This window comes from Oncorhynchus kisutch, linkage group LG2, assembly GCF_002021735.2.
Source record: "Oncorhynchus kisutch isolate 150728-3 linkage group LG2, Okis_V2, whole genome shotgun sequence".
In the NCBI taxonomy this organism is placed as follows: domain Eukaryota; kingdom Metazoa; phylum Chordata; class Actinopteri; order Salmoniformes; family Salmonidae; genus Oncorhynchus; species Oncorhynchus kisutch.
The window spans coordinates 80,221,681-80,249,180 of NC_034175.2; the positions used below are offsets into that span (position 1 = coordinate 80,221,681).

The 27,500-nt window shown below is 42.2% G+C and overlaps 1 protein-coding gene across 1 annotated transcript in view; it reads left to right on the plus strand.

The window, feature by feature from the left end:
- LOC109883408 (protein FAM126B) overlaps window positions 1–27,500 on the plus strand; it is a gene marked incomplete in the record, with an annotated part of 100,005 nt that overhangs the window by 71,260 nt on the left and 1,245 nt on the right. Inside the window, 3 exon segments of the mRNA XM_031801891.1 lie at window positions 4,748–4,864; window positions 21,877–21,964; window positions 22,652–22,808. Of these exon segments, the coding sequence (XP_031657751.1) occupies window positions 4,748–4,864; window positions 21,877–21,964; window positions 22,652–22,808 (362 nt within the window).

Sequence of the window (27,500 nt, forward strand, 5' to 3'; positions counted from 1 at the left end):
TTGTTGGAGGGTGGTGTTGTTGTTGTTGGAGTGGTGGTGGGTTGTTGTTGGAGGGTGGTGGTGTTGTTGTTGTTGGAGGGTGGTGGTGTTGTTGTTGGAGAGTGGGTGGTGGTGTTGTTTGGAGAGTGGTGGTGGTGGTGGTGGAGGGTGGTGGTGGAGGGTGGTGGTATTGGTGGAGGGTGGTGGTGTTGGTGGGGGAGGTGGGGTGTTGTTGGTGGAGGGTGGGGGTGTTGTTGTGGTGGAGGGTGGGGGTGTTGTTGGTGGAGGTGGAGTGTGGTGGGTGTGCGGAGGAGGGTGGTGTTGTTGTTGGAGGAGGGTGGTGTTGTTGTTGGAGGAGGGTGGTGTTGTTGTTGGAGGAGGGTGGTGTTTGTTGGTTGGAGGGTGGTGGTGTTGTTGTTGGAGGGTGGTGTGTTGTTGTTGGGGGGGGAGGGTGGTGGTGTTGTGTTGGAGGGTGGTGGTGTGTTGTTGGAGGTGGTGGTGTTGTTGTTGGAGGGTGGTGGTGTTGTTGTTGGAGGGTGGTGGTGTTGTTGTTGGAGGGTGGTGGTGTTGTTGTGGAGGGTGGTGGTGTTGTTGTTGGAGGGTGGTGGTGTTGTTGTTGGAGGGTGGTGGTGTTGTTGTTGGAGGTGGTGGTGTTGTTGTTGTTGGAGGGTGGTGGGTGTTGTGTTGTTGGAGGGTGGTGGTGTGTTGTGTTTGGAGGGTGGTGGTGTTGTTGGAGGGTGGTGGTGTTGTTGTTGTTGGAGGGTGGTGGTGTTGTTGTTGTTGTTGTTGGAGGGTGGGTGGTGTTGTTGTTTGTGTTGTTGGTGGTGGTGTTGTTGTTGTTGTTGGTGGTGTTGTTGTTTGTTGTTGTTGTTGTTGGAGGGTGGTGGTGTTGTTGTTGTTGTTGTTGGAGGGTGGTGGTGTGTTGTTGTGTTGGTGGAGGGTGGTGTGGTTGTTGTTGTTGTTGTTGGTGGAGGTGGTGGTGTTGTTGTTGTTGTTGGTGGAGGGTGGTGGTGGAGTTGGTGGAGGGTGGTGGTGGAGGGTGGTAGTGTTGTTGGGGGGGTGGTGTTGTTGGTGGAGAGTGGTGGTGGTGTTGTTAGTGGAGAGTGGAGAGTGGTGGTGATGTTGTTGGTGGAGAGGTGGTGGTGGTGTTGTTGGTGGAGAGTGGTGGAGGAGGAGGAGGAGGGTGGTGGTGGTGGTGGTGTTGTTGGTGGGGTGGTGTTGTTGGTGGAGAGTGGTGGAGGAGGAGGAGGAGGGTGGTGGTGGTGTGGTGGTGGTGTTGTTGGTGGTGGTGTTGTTGGTGGAGAGTGGTGTTGTTGGTGGAGAGTGGTGGTGTTGTTGGTGGAGAGTGGTGGTGGTGGTGGAGGGTGGTAGTGTTGTTGGGTGGTGGTTGGAGGAGGGTGGTGGTGATGTTGTTGGAGGGTGGTGGTGGTGATGTTGTTGTTGGAGGGTGGTGGTGGTGATGTTGTTGTTGGAGGGTGGTGGTGGTGTTGTTGGAGGGTGGTGGTTGGTGGAGGGTGGTAGTGTTGTTGGGGGGTGGTGTTGTTGGTGGAGAGTGGTGGTGGTGTTGTTGGTGGAGAGTGGTGGTGGTGGTGGAGGAGGAGGGTGGTGTTGTTGGTGGAGAGTGGTGGTGGTGGAGGAGGAGGGTGGTAGTGTTGTTGGGGGGGTGGTGGTGTTGGTGGAGGGTGTTGGTGGTGGAGGGTGGTGGTGGTGTTGTTGGTGGAGGGTGGTGGTGTTGTTGGAGGGTGGTGGTGGTGTTGTTGTTGGAGGGTGGTGGTGGTGTTGTTGTTGGAGGGTGGTGGTGTTGTTGTTGGAGGGTGGTGGTGGTGTTGTTGTTGGAGGGTGGTGGTGTTGTTGTTGTTGGAGGGTGGTGGTGTCGTTGTTGGAGGGTGGTGCTGAAACGTACTATTGTACCTCAGAATTGCAGATTTGTAGGGTGGAACAGCTTAATGTTGTGGATAGATTGTTGCTTCCATCAATGTAATTGTCTGCATCATTTCCAATCCCCCATATATTTTGGGGGTAAATTATATATATATCCATTTACATACACGCATGCTGACGTATACCCATATATACATATATGTACCCATATATATATATATATATATATATATAATACTTTCGCACGGCACTGTATATATGGGTGTATATATGGGTGTATATATGGGTGTATATATGGGTGTATATATGGGTGTAAATATGGGTGTATATATATATATATATATATTTGCCTTGCGAAAGTATTCGGCCCCCCTTGAACTTTGCGACCTGACCTTTTCAAAAACTGAAAAATTGGGCGTGCAAAATTATTCAGCCCCCTTAAGTTAATACTTTGTAGCGCCACCTTTTGCTGCGATTACAGCTGTAAGTCGCTTGGAGTATGTCTCTATCAGTTTTGCACATTGAGAGACTGACATTTTTTCCCATTCCTCCTTGCAAAACAGCTCGAGCTCAGTGAGGTTGGATGGAGAGCATTTTGTGAACAGCAGTTTTCAGTTCTTTCCACAGATTCTCGATTGGATTCAGGTCTGGACTTTGACTTGGCCATTCTAACACCTGGATATGTTTATTTTTGAACCATTCCATTGTAGATTTTGCTTTATGTTTTGGATCATTGTCTTGTTGGAAGACAAATCTCCGTCCCAGTCTCAGGTCTTTTGCAGACTCCATCAGGTTTTCTTCCAGAATGGTCCTGTATTTGGCTCCATCCATCTTCCCATCAATTTTAACCATCTTCCCTGTCCCTGCTGAAGAAAAGCAGGCCCAAACCATGATGCTGCCACCACCATGCTTGACAGTGGGGATGATGTGTTCAGGGTGATGAGCTGTGTTGCTTATACGCCAAACATAACGTTTTGCATTGTTGCCAAAAAGTTCAATTTTGGTTTCATCTGACCAGAGCACCTTCTTCCACATGTTTGGTGTGTCTCCCAGGTGGCTTGTGGCAAACTTTAAACAACACTTTTTGTGGATATCTTTAAGAAATGGCTTTCTTCTTGCCACTCTTCCATAAAGGCCAGATTTGTGCAATATACGACTGATTGTTGTCCTATGGACAGAGTCTCCCACCTCAGCTGTAGATCTCTGCAGTTCATCCAGAGTGATCATGGCATCTCTGATCAGTCTTCTCCTTGTATGAGCTGAAAGTTTAGAGGGACGGCCAGGTCTTGGTAGATTTGCAGTGGTCTGATACTCCTTCCATTTCAATATTATCGCTTGCACAGTGCTCCTTGGGATGTTTAAAGCTTGGGTGAATCTTTTTGTATCCAAATCCGGCTTTAAACTTCTTCACAACAGTATCTCGGACCTGCCTGGTGTGTTCCTTGTTCTTCATGATGCTCTCTGCGCTTTTAACGGACCTCTGAGACTATCACAGTGCAGGTGCATTTATACGGAGACTTGATTACACACAGGTGGATTGTATTTATAATCATTAGTCATTTAGGTCAACATTGGATCATTCAGAGATCCTCACTGAACTTCTGGAGAGAGTTTGCTGCACTGAAAGTAAAGGGGCTGAATAATTTTGCACGCCTCATTTTTCAGTTTTTGATTTGTTAAAAAAGTTTGAAATATCCAATAAATGTCGTTCCACTTCATGATTGTGTCCCACTTGTTGTTGATTCTTCACAAAAAAATACAGTTTTATATCTTTATGTTTGAAGCCTGAAATGTGGCAAAAGGTCGCAAAGTTCAAGGGGGCCGAATACTTTCGCAAGGCACTGTACATATATGTACCCATATATACATATATGTACCCATATATACATACATGTACCCATATATACATACATGTACCCATATATACATACATGTACCCATATATACATACATGTACCCATATATACATACATGTACCCATATACACATGCATGTACCCATATATACATGCATGTACCCATATATACATGCATGTACCCATATATACATGCATGTACCCATATATACATGCATGTACCCATATATACATGCATGTACCCATATATGCATGCATGTACCCATATATACATGCATGTACCCATATATACATGCATATACCCATATATACATACATGTACCCATATATACATACATGTACCCATATATACATATTCCCATATGTACAGACACGTACCCATATGTACAGACACGTACCCATATGTACACGCACGTACCCCTATGTACACGCATGCTCATTGGTAAACTTCAGACGGGCCTGGATATGCGCTGGCTTGAGCAGGGAGACCTTGCGTGCGCTGCAGGATTTTAATCCATGACGTGTGTTACTAATGGTTTTCTTTGAGACTGTGGTCCCAGCTCTCTTCAGGTCATTGACCAGGTCCTGCCGTGTAGTTCTGGGCTGATCCCTCACCTTCCTCATGATCATTGATGCCTGACTCTGTGTCTCCTCTCCAGGTTGTGTGTGGTTTCCTGTGTCTGTCCAGGTTGTGTGTGGTTTCCTGTCTCTGGTCCAGGTTGTTTGTGGTTTCCTGTGTCTGTCCAGGTTGTTTGTGGTTTCCTGTCTCTGTCCAGGTTGTTTGTGGTTTCCTGTCTCTGTCCAGGTTGTGTGTGGTATCCTGACTCTGTCTCCTCTCTCCAGGTTGTGTGTGGTTTCCTGACTCTGTGTCTCCTCTCTCCAGGTTGTGTGTGGTTTCCTGACTCTGTGTCTCCTCTGTCCAGGTTGTGTGTGGTTTCCTGACTCTGTGTCTCCTCTGTCCAGGTTGTGTGTGGTATCCTGTCTCTCTCCAGGTTGTGTGTGGTTTCGTGACTCTGTGTCTCCTCTCTCCAGGTTGTGTGTATGTGGTTTCCCGCAGCAGCAGCAGAAAGTGTGGAGAGAGCCGTGTAACCGTGTGGTCCTGGACCCAGAGTTCATGGTCCAGATGCTTACCGCCGTGTACCATGCCATGTAAGTATTATTAACCCTACGACATCTATCATTAACCCTACTACATCTATTATTAACCCTACTACATCTATCATTAACCCTACTACATCTATCATTAACCCTACTAGATCTATCATTAACCCTACTAGATCTATCATTAACCCTACTAGATCTATCATTAACCCTACTAGAGCTATCATTAACCCTACTAGATCTATCATTAACCCTACTCGATCTATCATTAACCCTACTCGATCTATCATTAACCCTACTCGATCTATCATTAACCCTACTCGATCTATCATTAACCCTACTTGATCTATCATTAACCCTACTAGATCTATCATTAACCCTACTAGATCTATCAATAACCCTAACCCTACTATATCTATCATTAACCCTACTATATCTATCATTAACCCTACTATATCTATCATTAACCCTACTATATCGATCATTAACCCTAACCCTACTACATCTATCATTAACCCTAACCCTACTACATCTATCATTAACCCTAACCCTACTACATCTATCATTAACCCTAACCCTACTACATCTATCATTAACCCTAACCCTACTATATCTATCATTAACCCTAACCCTACTATATCTATCATTAACCCTACTATATCTATCATTAACCCTACTACATCTATCATTAACCCTAACCCTACTATATCTATCATTAACCCTAACCCTACTATATCTATCATTAACCCTAACCCTACTATATCTATCATTAACCCTAACCCTACTATATCTATCATTAACCCTAACCCTACTATATCTATCATTAACCCTACTACATATATCATTAACCCTACTACATCTATCATTAACCCTACTATATCTATCATTAACCCTACTATATCTATCATTAACCCTAACCCTACTATATCTATCATTAACCCTACTATATCTATCATTAACCCTAACCCTAACTACATCTATGCATTAACCCTACTATATCTATCATTAACCCTACTATATCTATCATTAACCCTACTATATCTATCATTAACCCTACTATTCTATCATTAACCCTAACCCTACTACATCTATCATTAACCCTAACCCTACTAATCTATCATTAACCCTAACCCTACTACATTATCATTAACCCTAACCCTACTACATCTATCATTAACCCCTAACCCTACTACATCTATCATTAACCCTAACCCTACTACATCTATCATAACCTAACCCTAACCAACCCTACTACATCTATCATTAACCCTAACCCTACTACATCTATCATTAACCCTAACCCTACTATATCTATCATTAACCCTAACCCTACTACATCTATCATTAACCCTAACCCTACTACATCTATCATTAACCCTACTATATCTATCATTAACCCTAACCCTACTACATCTATCATTAACCCTAACCCTACTATATCTATCATTAACCCTAACCCTACTACATCTATCATTAACCCTAACCCTACTACATCTATCATTAACCCTAACCCTACTACATCTATCATTAACCCTAACCCTACTACATCTATCATTAACCCTAACCCTACTACATCTATCATTAACCCTAACCCTACTATATCTATCATTAACCCCTAACCCTACTATATCTATCATTAACCCTAACCCTACTACATCTATCATTAACCCTAACCCTACTACATCTATCATTAACCCTACTATATCTATCATTAACCCTACTATATCTATCATTAACCCTAACCCTACTACATCTATCATTAACCCTAACCCTACTATATCTATCATTAACCCTAACCCTACTACATCTATCATTAACCCTAACCCTACTACATCTATCATTAACCCTAACCCTACTACATATATCATTAACCCTAACCCTACTACATCTATCATTAACCCTAACCCTACTACATCTATCATTAACCCTAACCCTACTACATTTATCATTAACCCTAACCCTACTACATCTATCATTAACCCTAACCCTACTACATCTATCATTAACCCTACTATATCTATCATTAACCCTACTATATCATTAACCCTACTATATCATTAACCCTACTATATCTATCATTAACCCTAACCCTACTATATCTATCATTAACCCTACTATATCTATCATTAACCCTAACCCTACTACATCTATCATTAACCCTATTACAGCTATCATTAACCCTACTATATCTATCATTAACCCTATTACAGCTATCATTAACCCTACTATATCTATCATTAACCCTACTACATCTATCATTAACCCTACTCATCTATCATTAACCCTACTACATCTATCATTAACCCTACTACATCTATCATTAACCCTACTACATCTATCATTAACCCTACTACATCTATCATTAACCCTACTACATCTATCATTAACCCTACTACATCTATCATTAACCCTACTACATCTATCATTAACCCTACTACATCTATCATTAACCCTACTACATCAATCATTAACCATACTACATCTATCATTAACCCTACTATATATATCATTAACCCTACTACATCTATCAATAACCCTACTACATCTATCAATAACCCTACTACATCTATCATTAACCCTACTATATATATCATTAACCCTACTACATCTATCAATAACCCTACTACATCTATCAATAACCCTACTACAACCTATCATTAACCCTACTATATCTATCATTCACCCTAACCCTACTACATCTATCATTAACCCTAACCCTACTACATCTATCATTAACCCTACTACATCTATCATTAACCCTACTACATCTATCATTAACCCTACTACATCAATCATTAACCCTACTACATCAATCATTAACCCTACTACATCAATCATTAACCATACTACATCTATCATTAACCCTACTATATCTATCATTAACCCTACTACATCTATCAATAACCCTACTACATCTATCAATAACCCTACTACATCTATCATTAACCTTAACCCTACTACATCTATCATTAACCTTAACCCTACTACATCTATCATTAACCTTAACCCTACTACATCTATCATTAACCCTACTACATCTATCATTAACCCTACTACATCTATCATTAACCTTAACCCTACTACATCTATCATTAACCCTACTACACCTATCATTAACCCTACTATATCTATCATTCACCCTAACCCTACTACATCTATCATTAACCCTAACCCTACGATATCTATCATTAACCCTACTACATCTATCATTAACCCTAACCTACTACATCTATCATTAACCCTAACCTACTACATCTATCATTAACCCTAACCTACTACATCTATCATTAACCCTACTACATCTGTCATTAACCCTACTACATCTATCATTAACCCTACTACATCTATCATTAACCCTACTACATCTATCATTAACCCTACTACATCTATCATTAACCCTACTACATCTATCATTAACCCTACTACATCTATCATTAACCCTACTACATCTATCATTAACCCTACTACATCTATCATTAACCCTACTACATCTATCATTAACCCTACTACATCTATCATTAACCCTACTATATCTATCACTAACCCTACTATATCTATCATTAACCCTACTATATCTATCATTAACCCTAACCCTACTACATCTATCATTAACCCTACTATATCTATTATTAACCCTACTATATCTATCATTAGCCCTACTATATCTATCATTAACCCTAACCCTACTACATCTATCATTAACCCTAACCCTACTACATCTATCATTAACCCTACTATATCTATTATTAACCCTACTACATCTATCAATAACCCTACTATCTGTCATTAACCCTACTACATCTATCATTAACTCTAACCCTACTACATCTATCATTAACCCTACTACATCTATCATTAACCCTACTACATCTATCATTAACCCTACTTCATCTATCATTAACCCTAATACATCTATCATTATATCTATCATTAACTCTAACCCTACTACATATATCATTAACCCTACTACATCTATCATTAACCCTACTATATCTATCACTAACCCTACTATATCTATCATTAACCCTACTATATCTATCATTAACCCTAACCCTACTACATCTATCATTAACCCTACTATATCTATTATTAACCCTACTATATCTATCATTAACCCTACTATATCTATCATTAACCCTAACCCTACTACATCTATCATTAACCCTAACCCTACTACATCTATCATTAACCCTACTACATCTATCATTAACCCTACTACATCTATCATTAACCCTACTACATCTATCATTAACCCTACTACATCTATCATTAACCCTAATACATCTATCATTATATCTATCATTAACTCTAACCCTACTACATATATCATTAACCCTACTACATCTATCATTAACCCTAACCCTACCATATATATCATTAACCCTAACCCTACCATAATATATCATTAACCCTACTACATCTATCATTAGCCCTAACCCTACTATATATATCATCAACCCTACTATATATATCATTAACCCTACTATACATATCATTAACCCTACTATACCTATCATTAACCCTAACCCTAAAATATCTATCATTAACCCTAACCCTACTATATCTGTCATTAACCCTAACCCTACTATATATATCATTAACCCTACTACATCTATCATTAACCCTACTACATCTATCATTAACCCTACTACATCTATCATTAACCCTACTACATCTATCATTAACCCTACTACATCTATCATTAACCCTACTACATCTATCATTAACCCTACTACATCTATCATTAACCCTACTACATCTATCATTAACCCTACTACATCTATCGTTAACCCTACTACATCTATCATTAACCCTAACCCTACTATATCTATCAATAACCCTAACCCTACTATATATATATATATATATATATATATATACACCATTAACCCTACTACATCTATCATTAACCCTAACCCTACGATATCTATCATTAACCCTACTACATCTATCATTAACCCTAACCTACTACATCTATCATTAACCCTAACCTACTACATCTATCATTAACCCTAACCTACTACATCTATCATTAACCCTAACCTACTACATCTATCATTAACCCTACTACATCTGTCATTAACCCTACTACATCTATCATTAACCCTACTACATCTGTCATTAACCCTACTACATCTATCATTAACCCTACTACATCTATCATTAACCCTACTACATCTATCATTAACCCTACTACATCTATCATTAACCCTACTACATCTATCATTAACCCTACTACATCTATCATTAACCCTACTACATCTATCCTTAACCCTACTACATCTATCATTAACCCTACTACATCTATCCTTAACCCTACTACATCTATCATTAACCCTACTACATCTATCATTAACCCTACTACATCTATCATTAACCCTACTACATCTATCATTAACCCTACTACATCTATCATTAACCCTACTACATCTATCATTAACCCTACTACATCTATCATTAACCCTACTACATCTATCATTAACCCTACTACATCTATCATTAACCCTATTACATCTATCATTAACCCTACTACATCTATCATTAACCCTACTACATCTATCATTAACCCTACTACATCTATCATTAACCCTACTACATCTATCATTAACCCTACTACATATATCATTAACCCTACTACATCTATCATTAACCCTACTACATCTATCATGAACCCTACTACATCTATCATTAACCCTATCCCTACTACATCTATCATTAACCCTAACCCTACTACATCTATCATTAACCCTAACCCTACTACATCTATCATTAACCCTAACCCTAGTACATCTATCATTAACCCTAACCCTACTACATCTATCATTAACCCTAACCCTACTACATCTATCATTAACCCTAACCCTACTACATCTATCATTAACCCTAACCCTACTACATCTATCATTAACCCTACTATATCTATCATTAACCCTAACCCTACTATATCTATCATTAACCCTAACCCTACTACATCTATCTTTAACCATACTACATCTATCATTAACCCTATTACAGCTATCATTAACCCTACTATATCTATCATTAACCCTACTATATCTATCATTAACCCTACTACATCTATTATTAACCCTACTACATCTATCAATAACCCTACTATCTGTCATTAACCCTACTATCTGTCATTAACCCTACTACATCTATCATTAACTCTAACCCTACTATATCTATCATTAACCCTACTATATCTATCATTAACCCTAACCCTACTACATCTATCATTAACCCTACTATATCTATTATTAACCCTACTATATCTATTATTAACCCTACTACATCTATCAATAACCCTACTATCTGTCATTAACCCTACTACATCTATCATTAACTCGAACCCTACTACATCTATCATTAACTCTACTACATCTATCATTAACCCTACTACATCTATCATTAACCCTACTATATCTATTATTAACCCTACTACATCTATCATTAACCCTACTACATCTATCATTAACCCTACTACATCTATCATTAACCCTACTACATCTATCATTAACCCTACTATATCTATCATTAACCCTACTATATCTATCATTAACCCTACTATATCTATCATTAACCCTACTATATCTATCATTAACCCTAACCCTACTACATCTATCATTAACCCTACTATATCTATTATTAACCCTACTATATCTATTATTAACCCTACTACATCTATCAATAACCCTACTACATCTATCAATAACCCTACTATCTGTCATTAACCCTACTACATCTATCATTAACTCGAACCCTACTACATCTATCATTAACTCTACTACATCTATCATTAACCCTACTACATCTATCATTAACCCTACTATATCTATTATTAACCCTACTACATCTATCAATAACCCTACTACATCTATTATTAACCCTACTACATCTATCAATAACCCTACTATCTGTCATTAACCCTACTACATCTATCATTAACTCGAACCCTACTACATCTATCATTAACCCTACTACATCTATCATTAACCCTACTACATCTATCATTAACCCTACTACATCTATCATTAACCCTACTACATCTATCATTAACCCTACTATATCTATCATTAACCCTACTATATCTATCATTAACCCTACTATATCTATCATTAACCCTAACCCTACTACATCTATCATTAACCCTACTATATCTATTATTAACCCTACTACATCTATCAATAACCCTACTATCTGTCATTAACCCTACTACATCTATCATTAACTCTAACCCTACTACATCTATCATTAACCCTACTACATCTATCATTAACCCTACTACATCTATCATTAACCCTACTATCTGTCATTAACCCTACTACATCTATTATTAACCCTACTACATCTATCAATAACCCTACTATCTGTCATTAACCCTACTACATCTATCATTAACCCTACTACATCTATCATTAACTCTAACCCTACTACATCTATCATTAACCCTAACCCTACTACATCTATCATTAACCCTACTACATCTATCATTAACCCTACTACATCTATCATTAACCCTACTACATCTATCATTAACCCTACTACATCTATCATTAACCCTACTATATCTATCATTAACCCTACTACATCTATCATTAACTCTAACCCTACTACATCTATCATTAACCCTAACCCTACTACATCTATTCTATCATTAACCCTACTACATCTATCATTAACCCTACTACATCTATCATTAACCCTACTACATCTATCATTAACCCTACTACATCTATCATTAACCCTACTATATCTATCATTAACCCTACTACATCTATCATTAACCCTACTATATCTATCATTAACCCTACTATATCTATCATTAACCCTACTATCTGTCATTAACCCTACTACATCTATCATTAACTCTAACCCTACTACATCTATCATTAACCCTACTACATCTATCATTAACCCTACTACATCTATCATTAACCCTACTACATCTATCATTAACCCTACTACATCTATCATTAACCCTAATACATCTATCATTATATCTATCATTAACTCTAACCCTACTACATATATCATTAACCCTACTACATCTATCATTAACCCTAACCCTACCATATATATCATTAACCCTAACCCTACCATAATATATCATTAACCCTACTACATCTATCATTAGCCCTAACCCTACTATATATATCATCAACCCTACTATATATATCATTAACCCTACTATACATATCATTAACCCTACTATACCTATCATTAACCCTAACCCTAAAATATCTATCATTAACCCTAACCCTACTATATCTGTCATTAACCCTAACCCTACTATATATATCATTAACCCTACTACATCTATCATTAACCCTACTACATCTATCATTAACCCTACTACATCTATCATTAACCCTACTACATCTATCATTAACCCTACTACATCTATCATTAACCCTACTACATCTATCATTAACCCTACTACATCTATCGTTAACCCTACTACATCTATCGTTAACCCTAACCCTACTATATCTATCAATAACCCTAACCCTACTATATATATATATATATATATATACACCATTAACCCTACTACATCTATCATTAACCCTACTATATATATCATTAACCCTACTACATCTATCATTAAACCTACTACATCTATCATTATCCCTAACCCTACTACATCTATCATTAACCTTACTATATCTAGCATTAACCCTAACCCTACTATATATATCATTAACCCTAACCCTACTACAACTATCATTAACCCTAACCCTACTATATCTATCATTAACCCTACTACATCTGTCATTAACCCTAACCCTACTATATCTATTATTAACCCTAACCTTAACATAAAAAAATATTACTGACGATTCTTCACCACTAGGGGTCACTGATCGCAGAAAGCTGAAATCAAACGGGAGTCCAAAGGTGGCGGAACTTCCGCTTTCTAAGGCACATTGTGTTGCCTTGTGAACAAAGGGATAAAAAATGGCTGCTCTCCCTTTGTTAGCTTTAGCATCTCGTACAAGCTAATCCTGTTTGTACAGAAACCTCACTTTCAAGCACAACATAGGACCCCCTTCAACAAGGGAACTGTTTTACTAATTACGTCTTACATTCAAACTCTTTCGCTGATAATTTTTCAGATTACCGGAAAGCGCTGTAACGGTTTTGACTTAAGGTTATTATTTATAGGGGTGCCAGGTAGGTTGTGCCTACCAGAGAAAACATTGGTTTCTCCTTTTGGTTTGGGAGGGAATGAGTCCCATCTGGTCCGTCAAGTCTACACCAATACAAAGGACTTATGTAAAAGTCAGGATGGAAATAAACTTTTCATAAACCCTTAAAACATTGGAAAGAACTTCAAAAACAACTATATTCTTTTGCGTGGGTTGTATTAGCAACATCAATGATTACACACATATAATAATTTATTAATATTTAGGCAAAAAAAACTGCGGGATAGAGAAGCGTTGGGAACTGAGGGTTGAACACATCCTCATTCACGTCTCCATCACAACCCCCCTTTTGCGCAGCTGATGCTGGCTATTTAATTGGGAATTAAAGGGAAAGCGCCCTATTGGAAGGAGCTGCACTGAGACGGTTCAGAATAATTCAGGGCCGTCACACACCCCCTCCCCTGGAAAAAGCCGACCATTGCCCTGGAAGGTACATTTTGGTTGGGGAAACCGAGAAAGGTTTCCTCCTCACTTTCCTCTTCAAAGATATCCAAGACCTTGCGGCGCTCAATCGCCTCCAATTCCTCAGCCGAGGGGTAACAGGCCTTAAGGCGTGAGACATGAACAACGTGCATATCTTCACCTGTGTCCTCTTTCACCACTCGGGAGTTCAAAGGGCCCATCTGCTCCACAATCCTATATGGTCCTTGCCATTTAGGAGCGAGCTTGGCCAAGAAGAATTGTTCAGCTTTCGAGTAAGGATGAGAGCGAAGCCACACCCGATCACGAAACTGGAACTGCATGTCTCTGTTCTTATCATAATTTCTCTTCTGCTTGAGTCGAGCCTGGATCATGTTCGTAAGGATGTTAGACACGGTCCTTGCTGTGGCCTGACGCAGGGAAAAGAGCTCCACCCACTTTGAATAGTAATCAACAAAAACAAGCATGTACACATACTGATTGGAGCTTCTAGGAAATGGACCCATCAAATCCACTCCTAACATTTCCCAAGGTCAGGTAACCACCGTTTGCTGCAACTTGCCAGCAGGCTTTCTACCTTCTGGTTTGTACATTTGACAAACCTGACAGTTTCGGATGTGTGACTTCACATCCATGCTCAGATGTGGCCAGTACAGTAATGCTTGCAACCGCTTGTAGGTTTTGAACCTGCCCAAATGACCAGCTAATGGGTCTTCGTGGAAATGTTGAAGCAGTTGAAGGCGTAGAGTTTCAGGTATGTACATTTGGTAGAGTGTTCTGTGAGGTAGTTGTACAACTCGGTAGACTTTGTCTTCAATGATGGTCAGCTTTGTGGTAGGATTGACCATCTTTTCTCCATCTTCCAGGATAGTCTGGTACAAAGCCTGTACTTCTGGATCATCCTGTTGGGCTTTTCATATGGCCTCATCAGAGATGGGAAAGTCAGTTTTGGGTGAGTCTCGACTGCTTGACAGGACAGTAGCACATGTAAGATGAGGGCCACCGTTATCACAAGCAGGAGCTCTGGACAAGGCATCTGGAACAGTGTTGTATTTTCCTTTCCTGTATTCTACTGCAAAGGTGAACTCTTGCAACCGTAGAGCCCATCTTATGAGTCTGGTACTTGGTTTGTTGGTCTTGAACACCCACACAAGGGAGGAATGGTCAGTGACCACAGTGAAGTGTCTTCCCTCCAGGTAGTACCTCCACTTTTCCAAAGCCCAGACAACTGCAAGGCAATCTTGCTCGGTTGTGGAGTAATTCCGTTCTGCTCCATTCAATGTCCGACTGGCGAACGCTGGCACTTCTTCAGTGCCAAGTCCAGTCTGTTGGACTAGGACAGCACCAAGTCCAACATGAACTTGCATCAGTGTAAACAACAAAAGGGCAATCAAAGTTGGGATGACCTAAAATGGGAGGTGTCGTTTTAAGGTTTCAAAGGAGGTCTGGCACTCTGCCGTCCATAGGAATTTCGCTCCTTTTCGCTTCAACGCGTTGAGGGTTTCTGCCACCTGGGAGAAGTTCGACACAAACCGATGGTACCATCCAGCCATCCCAAGGAACCTTTGAAGGGCCTTGAGTGTGGTTGGCACAGGGAAGTCTTGTACAGCCTTTGTCTTTTCAGGATCCACATGAATGCCGTCAAAAGACACAATATGGCCAAGGAACTTCAGGGAAGTTGCTCTTCTTCATATTCAAGGTCAGACCAGCTTCTCTTAGCTTGTCCAACACTGCTTGAAGATCTTGAAAGTGTTGTTCTCTGTTCTGGGAGTAGATAATTATATCGTCCAGGTAGACGAAACAGATCTTCCCTTTGAGCTCACCTAACGCAATCTCCATGAGTCTTTGGAAAGTGGCAGGGGCATTCTTTAATCCAAAGGGCATCACCTTAAAGGAAAACAAGCCCTCAGCACAGACAAAAGCAGTCTTGTCCTTGCTTTCCTGGTCCATCTCAACCTGCCAATAACCACTATTGAGGTCAAGGGTAGTGAACACAACAGCGCCAGACAATGACTCCAGGATCTCGTGGATGGTAGGAAGAGGATAGGCATCAGTCTGGGAAACATTGTTGGTCTTCCTATAGTCCACACAAAATCTAAGACCACCAGTCTTTTTTGGGATGAGGACAACAGGAGCAGCCCAGGGAGAGGAGGAACGTTCTATTATATCTTGTGTTAACATATCATTAATGAGTCCCTTTTGAATGATTAGCTTTCCTGGGGACAAACGATATGACTTTTGCTTGATCGGCATTTCTGTGTGGAAATAAACTTTTCATAAACCCTTAAAACATTGGAAAGAACTTCAAAAACAACTATATTATTTTGCGTGGGTTGTATTAGCAACCTCAATGATTACGCACACATATATAATAATATATGAGTTCTGGTTCTTCTAGAAATGTCCCGTACCTCGGGCCTAAAAAGAGTCCAGCCCGGTAAAGGAGTTCAGGGAACTCCCGTGACCTTAGTCACGCAATGTTTGTCCGTTCATTCCGTGTAGCATAAACCCAGTATTAATCATACAATCAATATAACAATTATTTTACCACAGAACTTTAAAGCGTATCAACTCTTACTAAATCATCACAGTATACATCACATCAAAACAAATGAAATGCTGTATACAAAAAGGTTGTAGTCAGTCGGTCAGTCAGACAATCCAATCCGCCAATAGATCTCCAGCGGAGAAAGGCCACGAAGAACGGAGAGGTGTAGTCCACGGACGCAAAGAGTGGATCCGATCCTGGGTAAACTCTCTTAGGCTACAAAACACGTTTAACGGCAACAAAACAACGGAATAGAGACGCTCCGGAACTGAGGGTTGAACACATCCTCATTCACGTCTCCATCACAACCCCCCTTTTGCGCAGCTGATGCTGGCTATTTAATTGGGAATTAAAGGGAAAGCGCCCTATTGGAAGGAGCTGCACTGAGACGGTTCAGAATAATTCAGGGCCGTCAGAGGGCGGTAACATGTTTTTCTACTCGCACAACTGAAGCGCGAAAGATGGAGAGAGAATTACTCTCTTGGTCAAGCTAATATCTACTCAAATTGCAATCGGCTGGCCCTATGTCCTCGCTCAAGAAATGAATAATGACCGAGTCTACTCGCTCCTGAAATGCGAGAGACAAAATGGTTGTATCACGTCCTAGCACTAGACATGTAATAACTAACCCACTGTCAGAGAACAACACGGTTGCAACCTCCATATCTTTTTCAAAGGCAACACACCCAACAATTCCTGTCTAGAGCTCCAATGGTGTGTTATGTAATCTGCTTTTCAATTTCTTAGACAGAATGAGGCCTTCATGTTAAATTCAATCTTAGATTCGCAGCATGAGGCTCCAATATGTTGTCTTTACTACCATTAATGTGATGACTGTTATTTTATCAAATCAATTATTATGTTTAATTTTTACGTGATTTAGTTAATCGTGTAACAATTAACTCGTTAGCAGTCTTGGGGCACCACAGGAAAAGTTATTTAACAAGTTACTATCTCCCGACTTAAACTCTAAAGATATAAATATCTCTTACATCAATAACAATCAATTGTTATTACCTCATATCAGTCTTTCTGAATGTCGTTGACTTCAAATTACCAACAAAGGGTATATAACAAAGTATTGCGAAACTTTAGTTGTTGACCAAATTCTTATTTTCCACCATAATTTGCAGATAAATTAATTCAAAATCCTACAATGTGATTTTCTGGATAATTTTTTCTCATTTTGTCTGTCATAGTTGAACTGTACCTATGGTGAAAATTACAGGCCTCTCTCATCTTTTAAAGTGGGAGAACTTGCACAATTGGTGGCTGACTAAATACTTTTTTGCCCCACTGTATATAGTTAGAATGTAATAGGGGGCACTTTGTATACAGTGTTTGATGGTTCTCACCTGAGATTTTGTAGCTATTCAAAGTTTGAAATTTGTTGCAAAGAATTAGTGGCCGTGTCAGTTCCAGGAACCATAACCACAGAAAGAGGGGCGCAGCCCTATTAGTAATCTAACTCTATACACGCCTCCCTGGCTTTTTCATTCGTTGTCTTGATTAATTCAAAAGATTTTAAATCGCTTTACAAAAACTGTGATACAGTGCATACGGAAAGTATTCAGACCCCTTGACTTTTTCCACATTTTGTTACTTTACAGCCTTATTCTAAGATAGATTCAATAGTTTTTCCCCCTCATCAATCTATACACTACACCATAATGACAAAGCAAAAACAGGTTTTTAGCCATTTTTGCAAAAATAATTAAAAATTAATAAATCTGAAATCATATTTACATAAGTATTCAGACCCTTTACTCAGTACTTTGTTGAAGCACCGTTGGCAGTGATTACAGCCTCCAGTCTTCTTAGGTATGACGCTACAAGCTTGGCACACCTGTATTTGGAATTTCTCCATTTCTTCTCAGCAGATCCTCTCGAGTTCTGTCAGGTTGGATGGGGAGTGTTGCTACACAGCTATTGTCAGGTGTCTCCAGAGATGTTCGTTCGGGCTCTGGCTGGGCCTCTCAAGGACATTGAGTACTGTCCCGAAGCCAATCTTGTCTTGGCTGTGTGGTCGTTGTCCTGTGGAAGTCGAACCTTCGCCCCAGTCTGAGGTCCTGAACACTCTGGAGCAGGTTATAATCAAGGATCTCTCTGTTCATCTTTCCCTTGACCCTGAAAAACATCCCCACCGTAGGGATGGTGCCAGGTTTCCACCAGACGTGATGCTTGGCATTCAGGCCAAATAGTTCAATCTTGGTTTCATCAGACCAGAGAATTTTGTTTCTCATGGTCTGAGAGTCCTTTAGGTGCCTTTTGGCAAACTCCAAACGGGCTGTCATGTGCCTTTTACTGAGGGGTGGCTTCTGTCTGGCCACTCTACCATAAAGGCCTAATTGGTGGTGTTCTGCAGAGATGGTTGTCCTTCTGGAAGGTTCTCCCATCTCCACAGAGGACCTCTGTCTGTGACCATTGGGTTCTAAAAACTGTCATTATGGGTTATTGTGTTGTAGATCAGAGTAACTCAACATGACAGGTTGTGTTGTAGATCGGAGTAACATATTTTTACTGGAGGTGGATCTGACATCATACAGTACATGAAACAGGCACACACACATTCCCACACACACATACACACCACCATACACACACATTCCCACACACACACACACCACCATACACACACACACCACCACATACACACATTCCCACACATTCCCACACACACACACACACACCACCACACACACATTCCCACACACACACACACACCACCACACACACACATTCCCACACACACACCTTCATATTACAGTCTGTGGACCTATATTGTCCCTAAATAGCTTTTCATGGAAACGTTTTCTTCCAGCACAAAGAGGACACAGGAAACATGGTAATAGCATGGTGGAATGTGTGGGAGAAAATCATATACATGATTATAGTAATACAAGAGAAAGATACATGTATGGGTTAATTTCCTGTTCTGGTAAAATGCCTTGTCTATTGTATAGGGCAGAAAGCAGAGAAAGACCATGGGAGTATGGAACAGCTGGGAACACTAAAGGAATGCAGACACATAGACGCCTAGAAATGGCTGGACATACAAAGGTCAGAGGGATATACGAAGGAGGGGGTCAGCCAAATGACCAACTGATGGATAATAGACATGACTCATATATCCTTAGGACATGAACACGCTGAAGGAATGACAGGGGAGACCCACAGTCTGCTGACCCTAGATAAAACACAAACAGGAGAACGCATTAAGCTGAGTGAAGGGACAAAGCAAGGGTCTTGTCACCATTAGGATCTAATGGAAAGCAGATGGGGGCGTTGTTGGGCTGAACAAGCAGGAAGTACGGATTGGGATGTAACTTAATTTGCATATGGGAGGGACTTATATGGTAGGTGTATAACTCAGAGCGAGGGCTCTGAAAAAAGTGTGTGTGTTCCGCGGACCGCTCCGGCTTAAGATACTGTTGTATTAAAAGTCTACTTTGATTTTCACAAAGTTCCTGGTCGTGTCATATTTGAACCGATTTGCCACTACAAATGGAGGACGATGTGACCTTCGGGTTGCTGTGACGATTGCCTCTCTCTTACTTGCTTTGGGCTAGAGGGCCCGGGATCATTGCGACAGGGATCATTGCGGTGCAGTCAGCATGTTTCATGCGGGCAGGAGTGGGTGGTCAGACAAATTTGGGATGAGAATATTTCTGCTTTGTATGCATTAGCCTTACCCATTAGCCAGCGTGCTTCTACACCTGCATTGCTTGCTGTTTAAGGTTTTAGGCTGGGTGTCTGTACAGCACTTTGTGACATCAGCTGATGTAAGAAGGGCTTTATAAATTCATTTGATTATTTAACACTGAATTAAATGAATGAATGGTTTTGGGTGGATTTTCCCTTTAAGTAGCCTACCTCCTCTTCTAGTTGGGCGTGCCAGATCATGTGTGTCGAGTATATGTGTGGTCTCAATGAAATAGAGTAGGCTATAGCCTACGCATGGGCAGAGAAGCACGGGGCAGCTATCTTTCCAAGGAAATGTACTTCCTAAATATGATTATGTGATAATTTACTACATTACCTTGGAAATAAATATTGATCATCCATATTTGTCCCATCCCTAAAACATAAAATAGCTCAAGAGAAAGTGCAAGTCTCTCCAACTCTGCTCTCTTCAAACTGATATAGCCCAGTAAATCAAATGTATTTATAAAGCCCTTCTTACATCAGCTGATATCTCAAAGTGCTGTCCAGAAACCCAGCCTAAAACCCCAAACGGCAAGCAATGCAGGTGTAGAAGCACGGTGGCTAGGAAAAACTCTGTAGAAAGGCCAGAACCTAGGAAGAAACCTAGAGAGGAATCAGGCTATGAGCGGTGGCCAGTCCTCTTCTGGCTGTGCCGGGTGGAGATTATAACAGAACATGGCCAGGATGTTCAAATGTTCATAGATGACCAGCAGGGTCAAATAATAATAATCAGTGGTTGTCGAGGGCGCAACAGGTCAGCACCTCAGGAGTAAATGTCAGTTGGCTTTTCATAGCCGATCATTCAGAGTATCTCTACCAAAGTTATTTTTGCACGTTTTGATATTGCCTATAGTGTGCAAAATTGCTGGAACCATGGCTGGTAGGCGAGCTGCATCACATACGCCTAAAACAACGTTGCATGACTGTGGTTGGATTGGGACCATTTCCTGCAGGTGGTAATAGAACAGAAAGCCAGCGGTATAAAAAGCTGCAGGTGGGGCAGAACTCTACCATGGACTAGTAATCATAGCCCTGCTCTAATAACAGATTTACATTATCTGTGAGAGTCAGACATCAGGACACCTGGCTGGTCATCCTGGATGTTGACTTGGACATTGTCGTGGTGATTAGAAGTGATGTTCGACTTTTTCTTGTATGTGTTTTGTCTCATACAGATATAATGGCGAGTGGGAGATGGGGAAGGAAGCTCTGGAAGACATCCTCTACAGAGCTCAGCTGGAACTCTACTCTCAGCCCCTACTGGTAAGACCTAACCCATGGTCCTATAAACTCAGCCCCTACTGGTAAGACCTAACCCATGGTCCTATAAACTCAGCCCCTACTGGTAAGACTTAACCCATGGTCCTATAAACTCAGCCCCTACTGGTAAGACCTAACCCATGGTCCTATAAACTCAGCCCCTACTGGTAAGACCTAACCCATGGTCCTATAAACTCAGCCCCTACTGGTAAGACCTAACCCATGGGCCTATAAACTCAGCCCTACTGGTAAGACCTAACCCATTGGCCTATAAACCCAGGGTCCCGTTTCCAGAGTCCTGTACCAGGGTCCCGTTTCCAGAGTCCTGTACCAGGGTCCCGTTTCCAGAGTCCTGTACCAGGGTCCCGTTTCCAGAGTCCTGTACCAGGGTCCCGTTTCCAGAGTCCTGTACCAGGGTCCCGTTTCCAGAGTCCTGTACCAGGGTCCCGTTTCCAGAGTCCTGTACCAGGGTCCCATTTCCAGAGTCCTGTACAGCCATAGAGCTGAGACTGTTCCATCAGAAACTCTATCTATTAGTCTAGTGACCTCAAACCTCTATTCCCCCTGCCAGTTGGGGGTTGCTATGAGCAGTTTTCTGCCAGACATCGGGTTTGGAGTTGAGGTTAGTTAGGGATAGCATTAGGGTTTGGTTGACCAGTCCATTTGACCTCTGACCTGTGCTCCCGCTAGCTGGGTAACGCTATGAAGAGTTCCCTGCCAGACAACGCTCCAGACGAGACGCGAGGCAGGAAGGTCCTTCAGGTGGATGTCACTCCAACCGTCAGTCGCATCTCCCGCTCCGCCATCACTGCCGCATCCATCAGACGACACCGCTGGAAGAGGGAGGGTAAGAGACACTTACTGTACACACAGCAACACTTACTGTACACATTAACCCTGGAAGGGGAGGGTAAGACACAGCAACACTTACTGTACACACAGCAACACTTACTGTACACACAGCAACACTTACCGTACACATTAACCCTGGAAGAGAGAGGGTAAGACACAGCAACACTTACTGTACACATTAACCCTGGAAGAGAGAGGGTTAGAGACAGCAACACTTACTGTACACATTAACCCTGGAAGAGGGAGGGTAAGACACAGCAACACTTACTGTACACACAGCAACACTTACTGTACACACAGCAACACGTACTGTACACATTAACCCTGGAAGAGAGAGGGTTAGAGACAGCAACACTTACTGTACACATTAACCCTGGAAGAGGAAGGTAAGACACAGCAACACTTACTGTACACACAGCAACACTTACTGTACACATTAACCCTGGAAGAGGAAGGTAAGACACAGCAACACTTACTGTACACACAGCAACACTTACTGTACACACAGCAACACTTACTGTACACATTAACCCTGGAAGAGAGAGGGTTAGAGACAGCAACACCTACTGTACACATTAACCCTGGAAGAGAGAGGGTTAGAGACAGCAACACTTACTGTACACATTAACCCTGGAAGAGAGAGGGTTAGAGACAGCAACACTTACTGTACACATTAACCCTGGAAGAGAGAGGGTTAGAGACAGCAACACCTACTGTACACATTAACCCTGGAAGAGAGAGGGTTAGAGACAGCAACACTTACTGTACACATTAACCCTGGAAGAGAGAGGGTTAGAGACAGCAACACCTACTGTACACATTAACCCTGGAAGAGAGAGGGTTAGAGACAGCAACACTTACTGTACACATTAACCCTGGAAGAGAGAGGGTAAGACACAGCAACACTTACTGTACACACAGCAACACCTACTTTACACATTAACCCTGGAAGAGAGAGGGTTAGAGACAGCAACACTTACTGTACACATTAACCCTGGAAGAGAGAGGGTAAGACACAGCAACACTTAATGTACACACAGCAACACTTACTGTACACATTAACCCTGGAAGAGAGAGGGTTAGAGACAGCAACACTTACTGTACACATTAACCCTGGAAGAGAGAGGGTTAGAGACACAGCAACACTTACTGTACACACAGCAACACTTACTGTACACATTAACCCTGGAAGAGAGAGGGTTAGAGACAGCAACCCTGTGGTCAGATGTCATGTCATTTATAACCCACTCGTCACCAGTGGCGTGTACAGTGTGTGGTCAGATGTCATGGTTGATTTCCTGACCATGATAAGTGCTGTACCATGTAGACTGCTGATGGGTGTGGCTGTTAAGAGCATCTCATCCTGTGTTGTTACACCCCAGATTGTTTTGACTACACAAACGAAGCAGAGCTCAGTGTCACCATCACTCCTAGCCACACCTCCTGGGATCCAGCAGCCAATCGAGAGCGAGGAGGGCGGGGCTACAGCATCATCCCCCCTGTCACATTGGAGTGTAGGCAGAAACGGGAGGAGTCACAGAGCAGTGAGGGTTCCGTCCCATTGGCTACCTCTCCACCTCCCCAGAGTTCACAAACTCCTCCAGCCCTTGTTCAGATACTTACATTGCTACCTCCAAGTTCCTGTTTTCTAATCCATCCACCAACCACGTCATTTCTACACTGCCCTACAAAGTGCTGTAACTACGTAAAAACATGACTGACTTCAGTCTTTTTCAAGTCTAGACAGCAATTTCTGATTCTTCATGTCTTATTCTGAACGACTGGCTTGTTCTTGTGTCAGGAAACTAAATACCACATTAATCAGATAATATACCTGGCCATTACAATAGATCAAACATATTGACCAAATTTATAGTTACTGCACTTTGCCTTTTTTTGGGCAGTATTGTCCTCTGTGCTGTATAGTAGTCCAGATAGAGGAAGGAAGACTTCTGGGTTGAAGGATAGGTGGACAGGACCATAGCATGGTGCTCCTTCTACCTATGACCCCTGATCTACAACCTTACCATGACCCCATGCTTCCTGCTTAGAGCACCGCCTATCGTCAACACTGAGTATGCTCATCTGTTTCCTAAGGTAACTTCAGGATGTTTAGAAAAACGCCCTAACCTCTGGTGCCGGGTTCTGGTTCTCACCTGGAATGACTCCTATTTTTTTAGACCCAAATGTTATGTCACTGCAGCTCGATCTGGTGTCAGTTTCATTACAGGAAACATTTAGGCCAGCAGCACCCAGCTGTACCTGTTCCGTGGAAGTGTTCACCATTACAGGAAACATTTGGGCCAGCAGCACCCAGCTGTACCTGTTCACTGGAAGTGTTCACCATTACAGGAAACATTTGGGCCAGCAGCACCCAGCTGTACCTGTTCACTGAAAGTGTTCACCATTACAGGAAACATTTGGGCCAGCAGCACCCAGCTGTACCTGTTCACTGAAAGTGTTGTACATTTATTTGTGTAGTGCAGCTGTATAGATGTGCAGAGATACAGCTGTATTCATGTATCTAACGTAGCGCAGCTCAGTGAGTGAGAAACTGCATCCAAGCATGTGCATGACATGGCCTCCACACATACTGCCAACATCATCTCAATCATCAATCTTCCAAACCATGCTCAACTCCAGCGCTCCTTACTGCCGCAGACAGTTGGCTCCTTGTCTGTTAAGACCTCCACATCCTGGAGCTCAGCTACCTGCTTTTACCCATCTGTCTTAAACATTCATTGCTACATTTGAAGGTCCATTTTGTCTTGTTTGATGTGTCTAGAGTTCAATCTGGTCAGCTCTGGGCTGCTGGACTGGATTGTCTACTCTTTACCCTCATCCCCTCATTTACAGACTTCTGTTAACCATATGCCAGTCCACCACAGAGCCCTCTGTAAGCCATATGCCAACCAGCCACAGAGCCCTCATAATCCATACGCCAGCCAGCCACAGAGCCCTCTGTAAGCCATTTACCAGCCAGCCACAGAGCCCTCTGTAAGCCATATGGCAGCCAGCCACAGAGCTCTCTTTATCCATATGCCAGCCAGGCACAGAGCACTCTATAAGCCATGTGCCAGCCAGCCACAGAGCCCTCTGTAAGCCATATGCCAGCCAGCCACAGGGCCCTCCGTAAGCCATATGCCAGCCAGCCAGCCACAGGGCCCACTGTAAGCCATATGTCATCCGGCCAGCCACAGAGCACTCTGTAAGAAATCTGCCTGCTGGCCAGCCACAGGGCCCACTGAAAGCCATATGCAAAGCCAGCCACCCACAGAGCCCTCTGTAAAGCCATATGCAAGCCAGCCAGCCACTGAGTCCTCTGTAAGCCATATGCCAGCCAGCTACAGAGCCCTCTGTAAGCATTATGCCAGCCAGCTACAGAGCCCTCTGTAAGCATTATGCCTGCTGGCCAGCCACAGAGCCCTCTGCAAGCCATACACCAGCTAGCCGCAAAGCCCTCTGTAAGCCATATGCCAGACAGCCAGCCATAGAGCCCTCTGTAAGCCAAATGCAAGCCAGCCAGCCACAGATCTCTCTTTATCCAGGCACAGATCCCTCTATAAGCCGTATACCAGGCACAGAGCCCTCTGTAAGCCATATGCCAGCCACAGAGCCCTCTGTAAGCCATTTGCCAGCCACAGAGCCTTCTGCGAGTCATATGCCAGCCAGCCAGCCACAGGGCCCTCTGCAAGCCATACGCCAGCCAGCCAGCCAGCCACAGATCTCTCTTTATCCATATGCCAGCCACAGAGCCCTCTGTAAGCCATTTGCCAGCCACAGAGCCTTCTGCGAGTCATATGTCAGCCAGCCAGCCACAGAGCCCTCTGTAAGCCATATGCCAGCCAGCCAGCCACTGAGCCCTCTGTAAGCCATATGCCAGCCAGCCACTGAGCCCTCTGTAAGCCATATGCCAGCCAGCCACAGAGCTCTCTGTAAGCCATATGCCAGCCAGCCAGCCACTGAGCCCTCTGTAAGCCATATGCCAGCCAGCCACTGAGCCCTCTGTAAGCCATGTGCCAGCCAGCCACAGAGGCCTCTGTAAGCCATACGCCAGCCAGCCACAGAGCCCTCTGTACGCCATATGCCAGCCAGCCACAGAGCCCTCTGTAAGCCATATGCCAGCCAGCTAGCCACTGAGCCCTCTGTAAGCCATATGCCAGCCAGCTAGCCACTGAGCCCTCTGTAAGCCATATGCCAGCCAGCCAGCCACTGAGCCCTCTGTAAGCCATATGCCAGCCAGCCACTGAGCCCTCTGTAAGCCATATGCCAGCCAGCCACTGAGCCCTCTGTAAGCCATATGCCAGCCAGCCACTGAGCCCTCTGTAAGCCATATGCCAGCCAGCCACAGAGCCATGCAGTTGTGGTTTGACAGGTCTTTTATAAGAGCTACGGGTTGAATCAAGAAGTGCAACAAAAGAACGTGTTGCTTGTGTTCTTTTCATGTGCTTGTTCTCTTCTGTCTCCTCTCTTCCGTTTTCTCTCTTCCTCTTCTACTTCTCTCTTCCTCTTCTTTCTTTGGAGGACAGATTGGATATGGTCTATAGTGTCTCCATTCATCCAGCTGTGGCTGATCTGTTTATGTTATTGATGGATAATCCAGAGATGCTGTACCTCAGCCAGACATCGTGTCAATATAGTCAGCCTGCATAGACTGTCTCCACTGTGCACCTTATAGCAGGTTTCT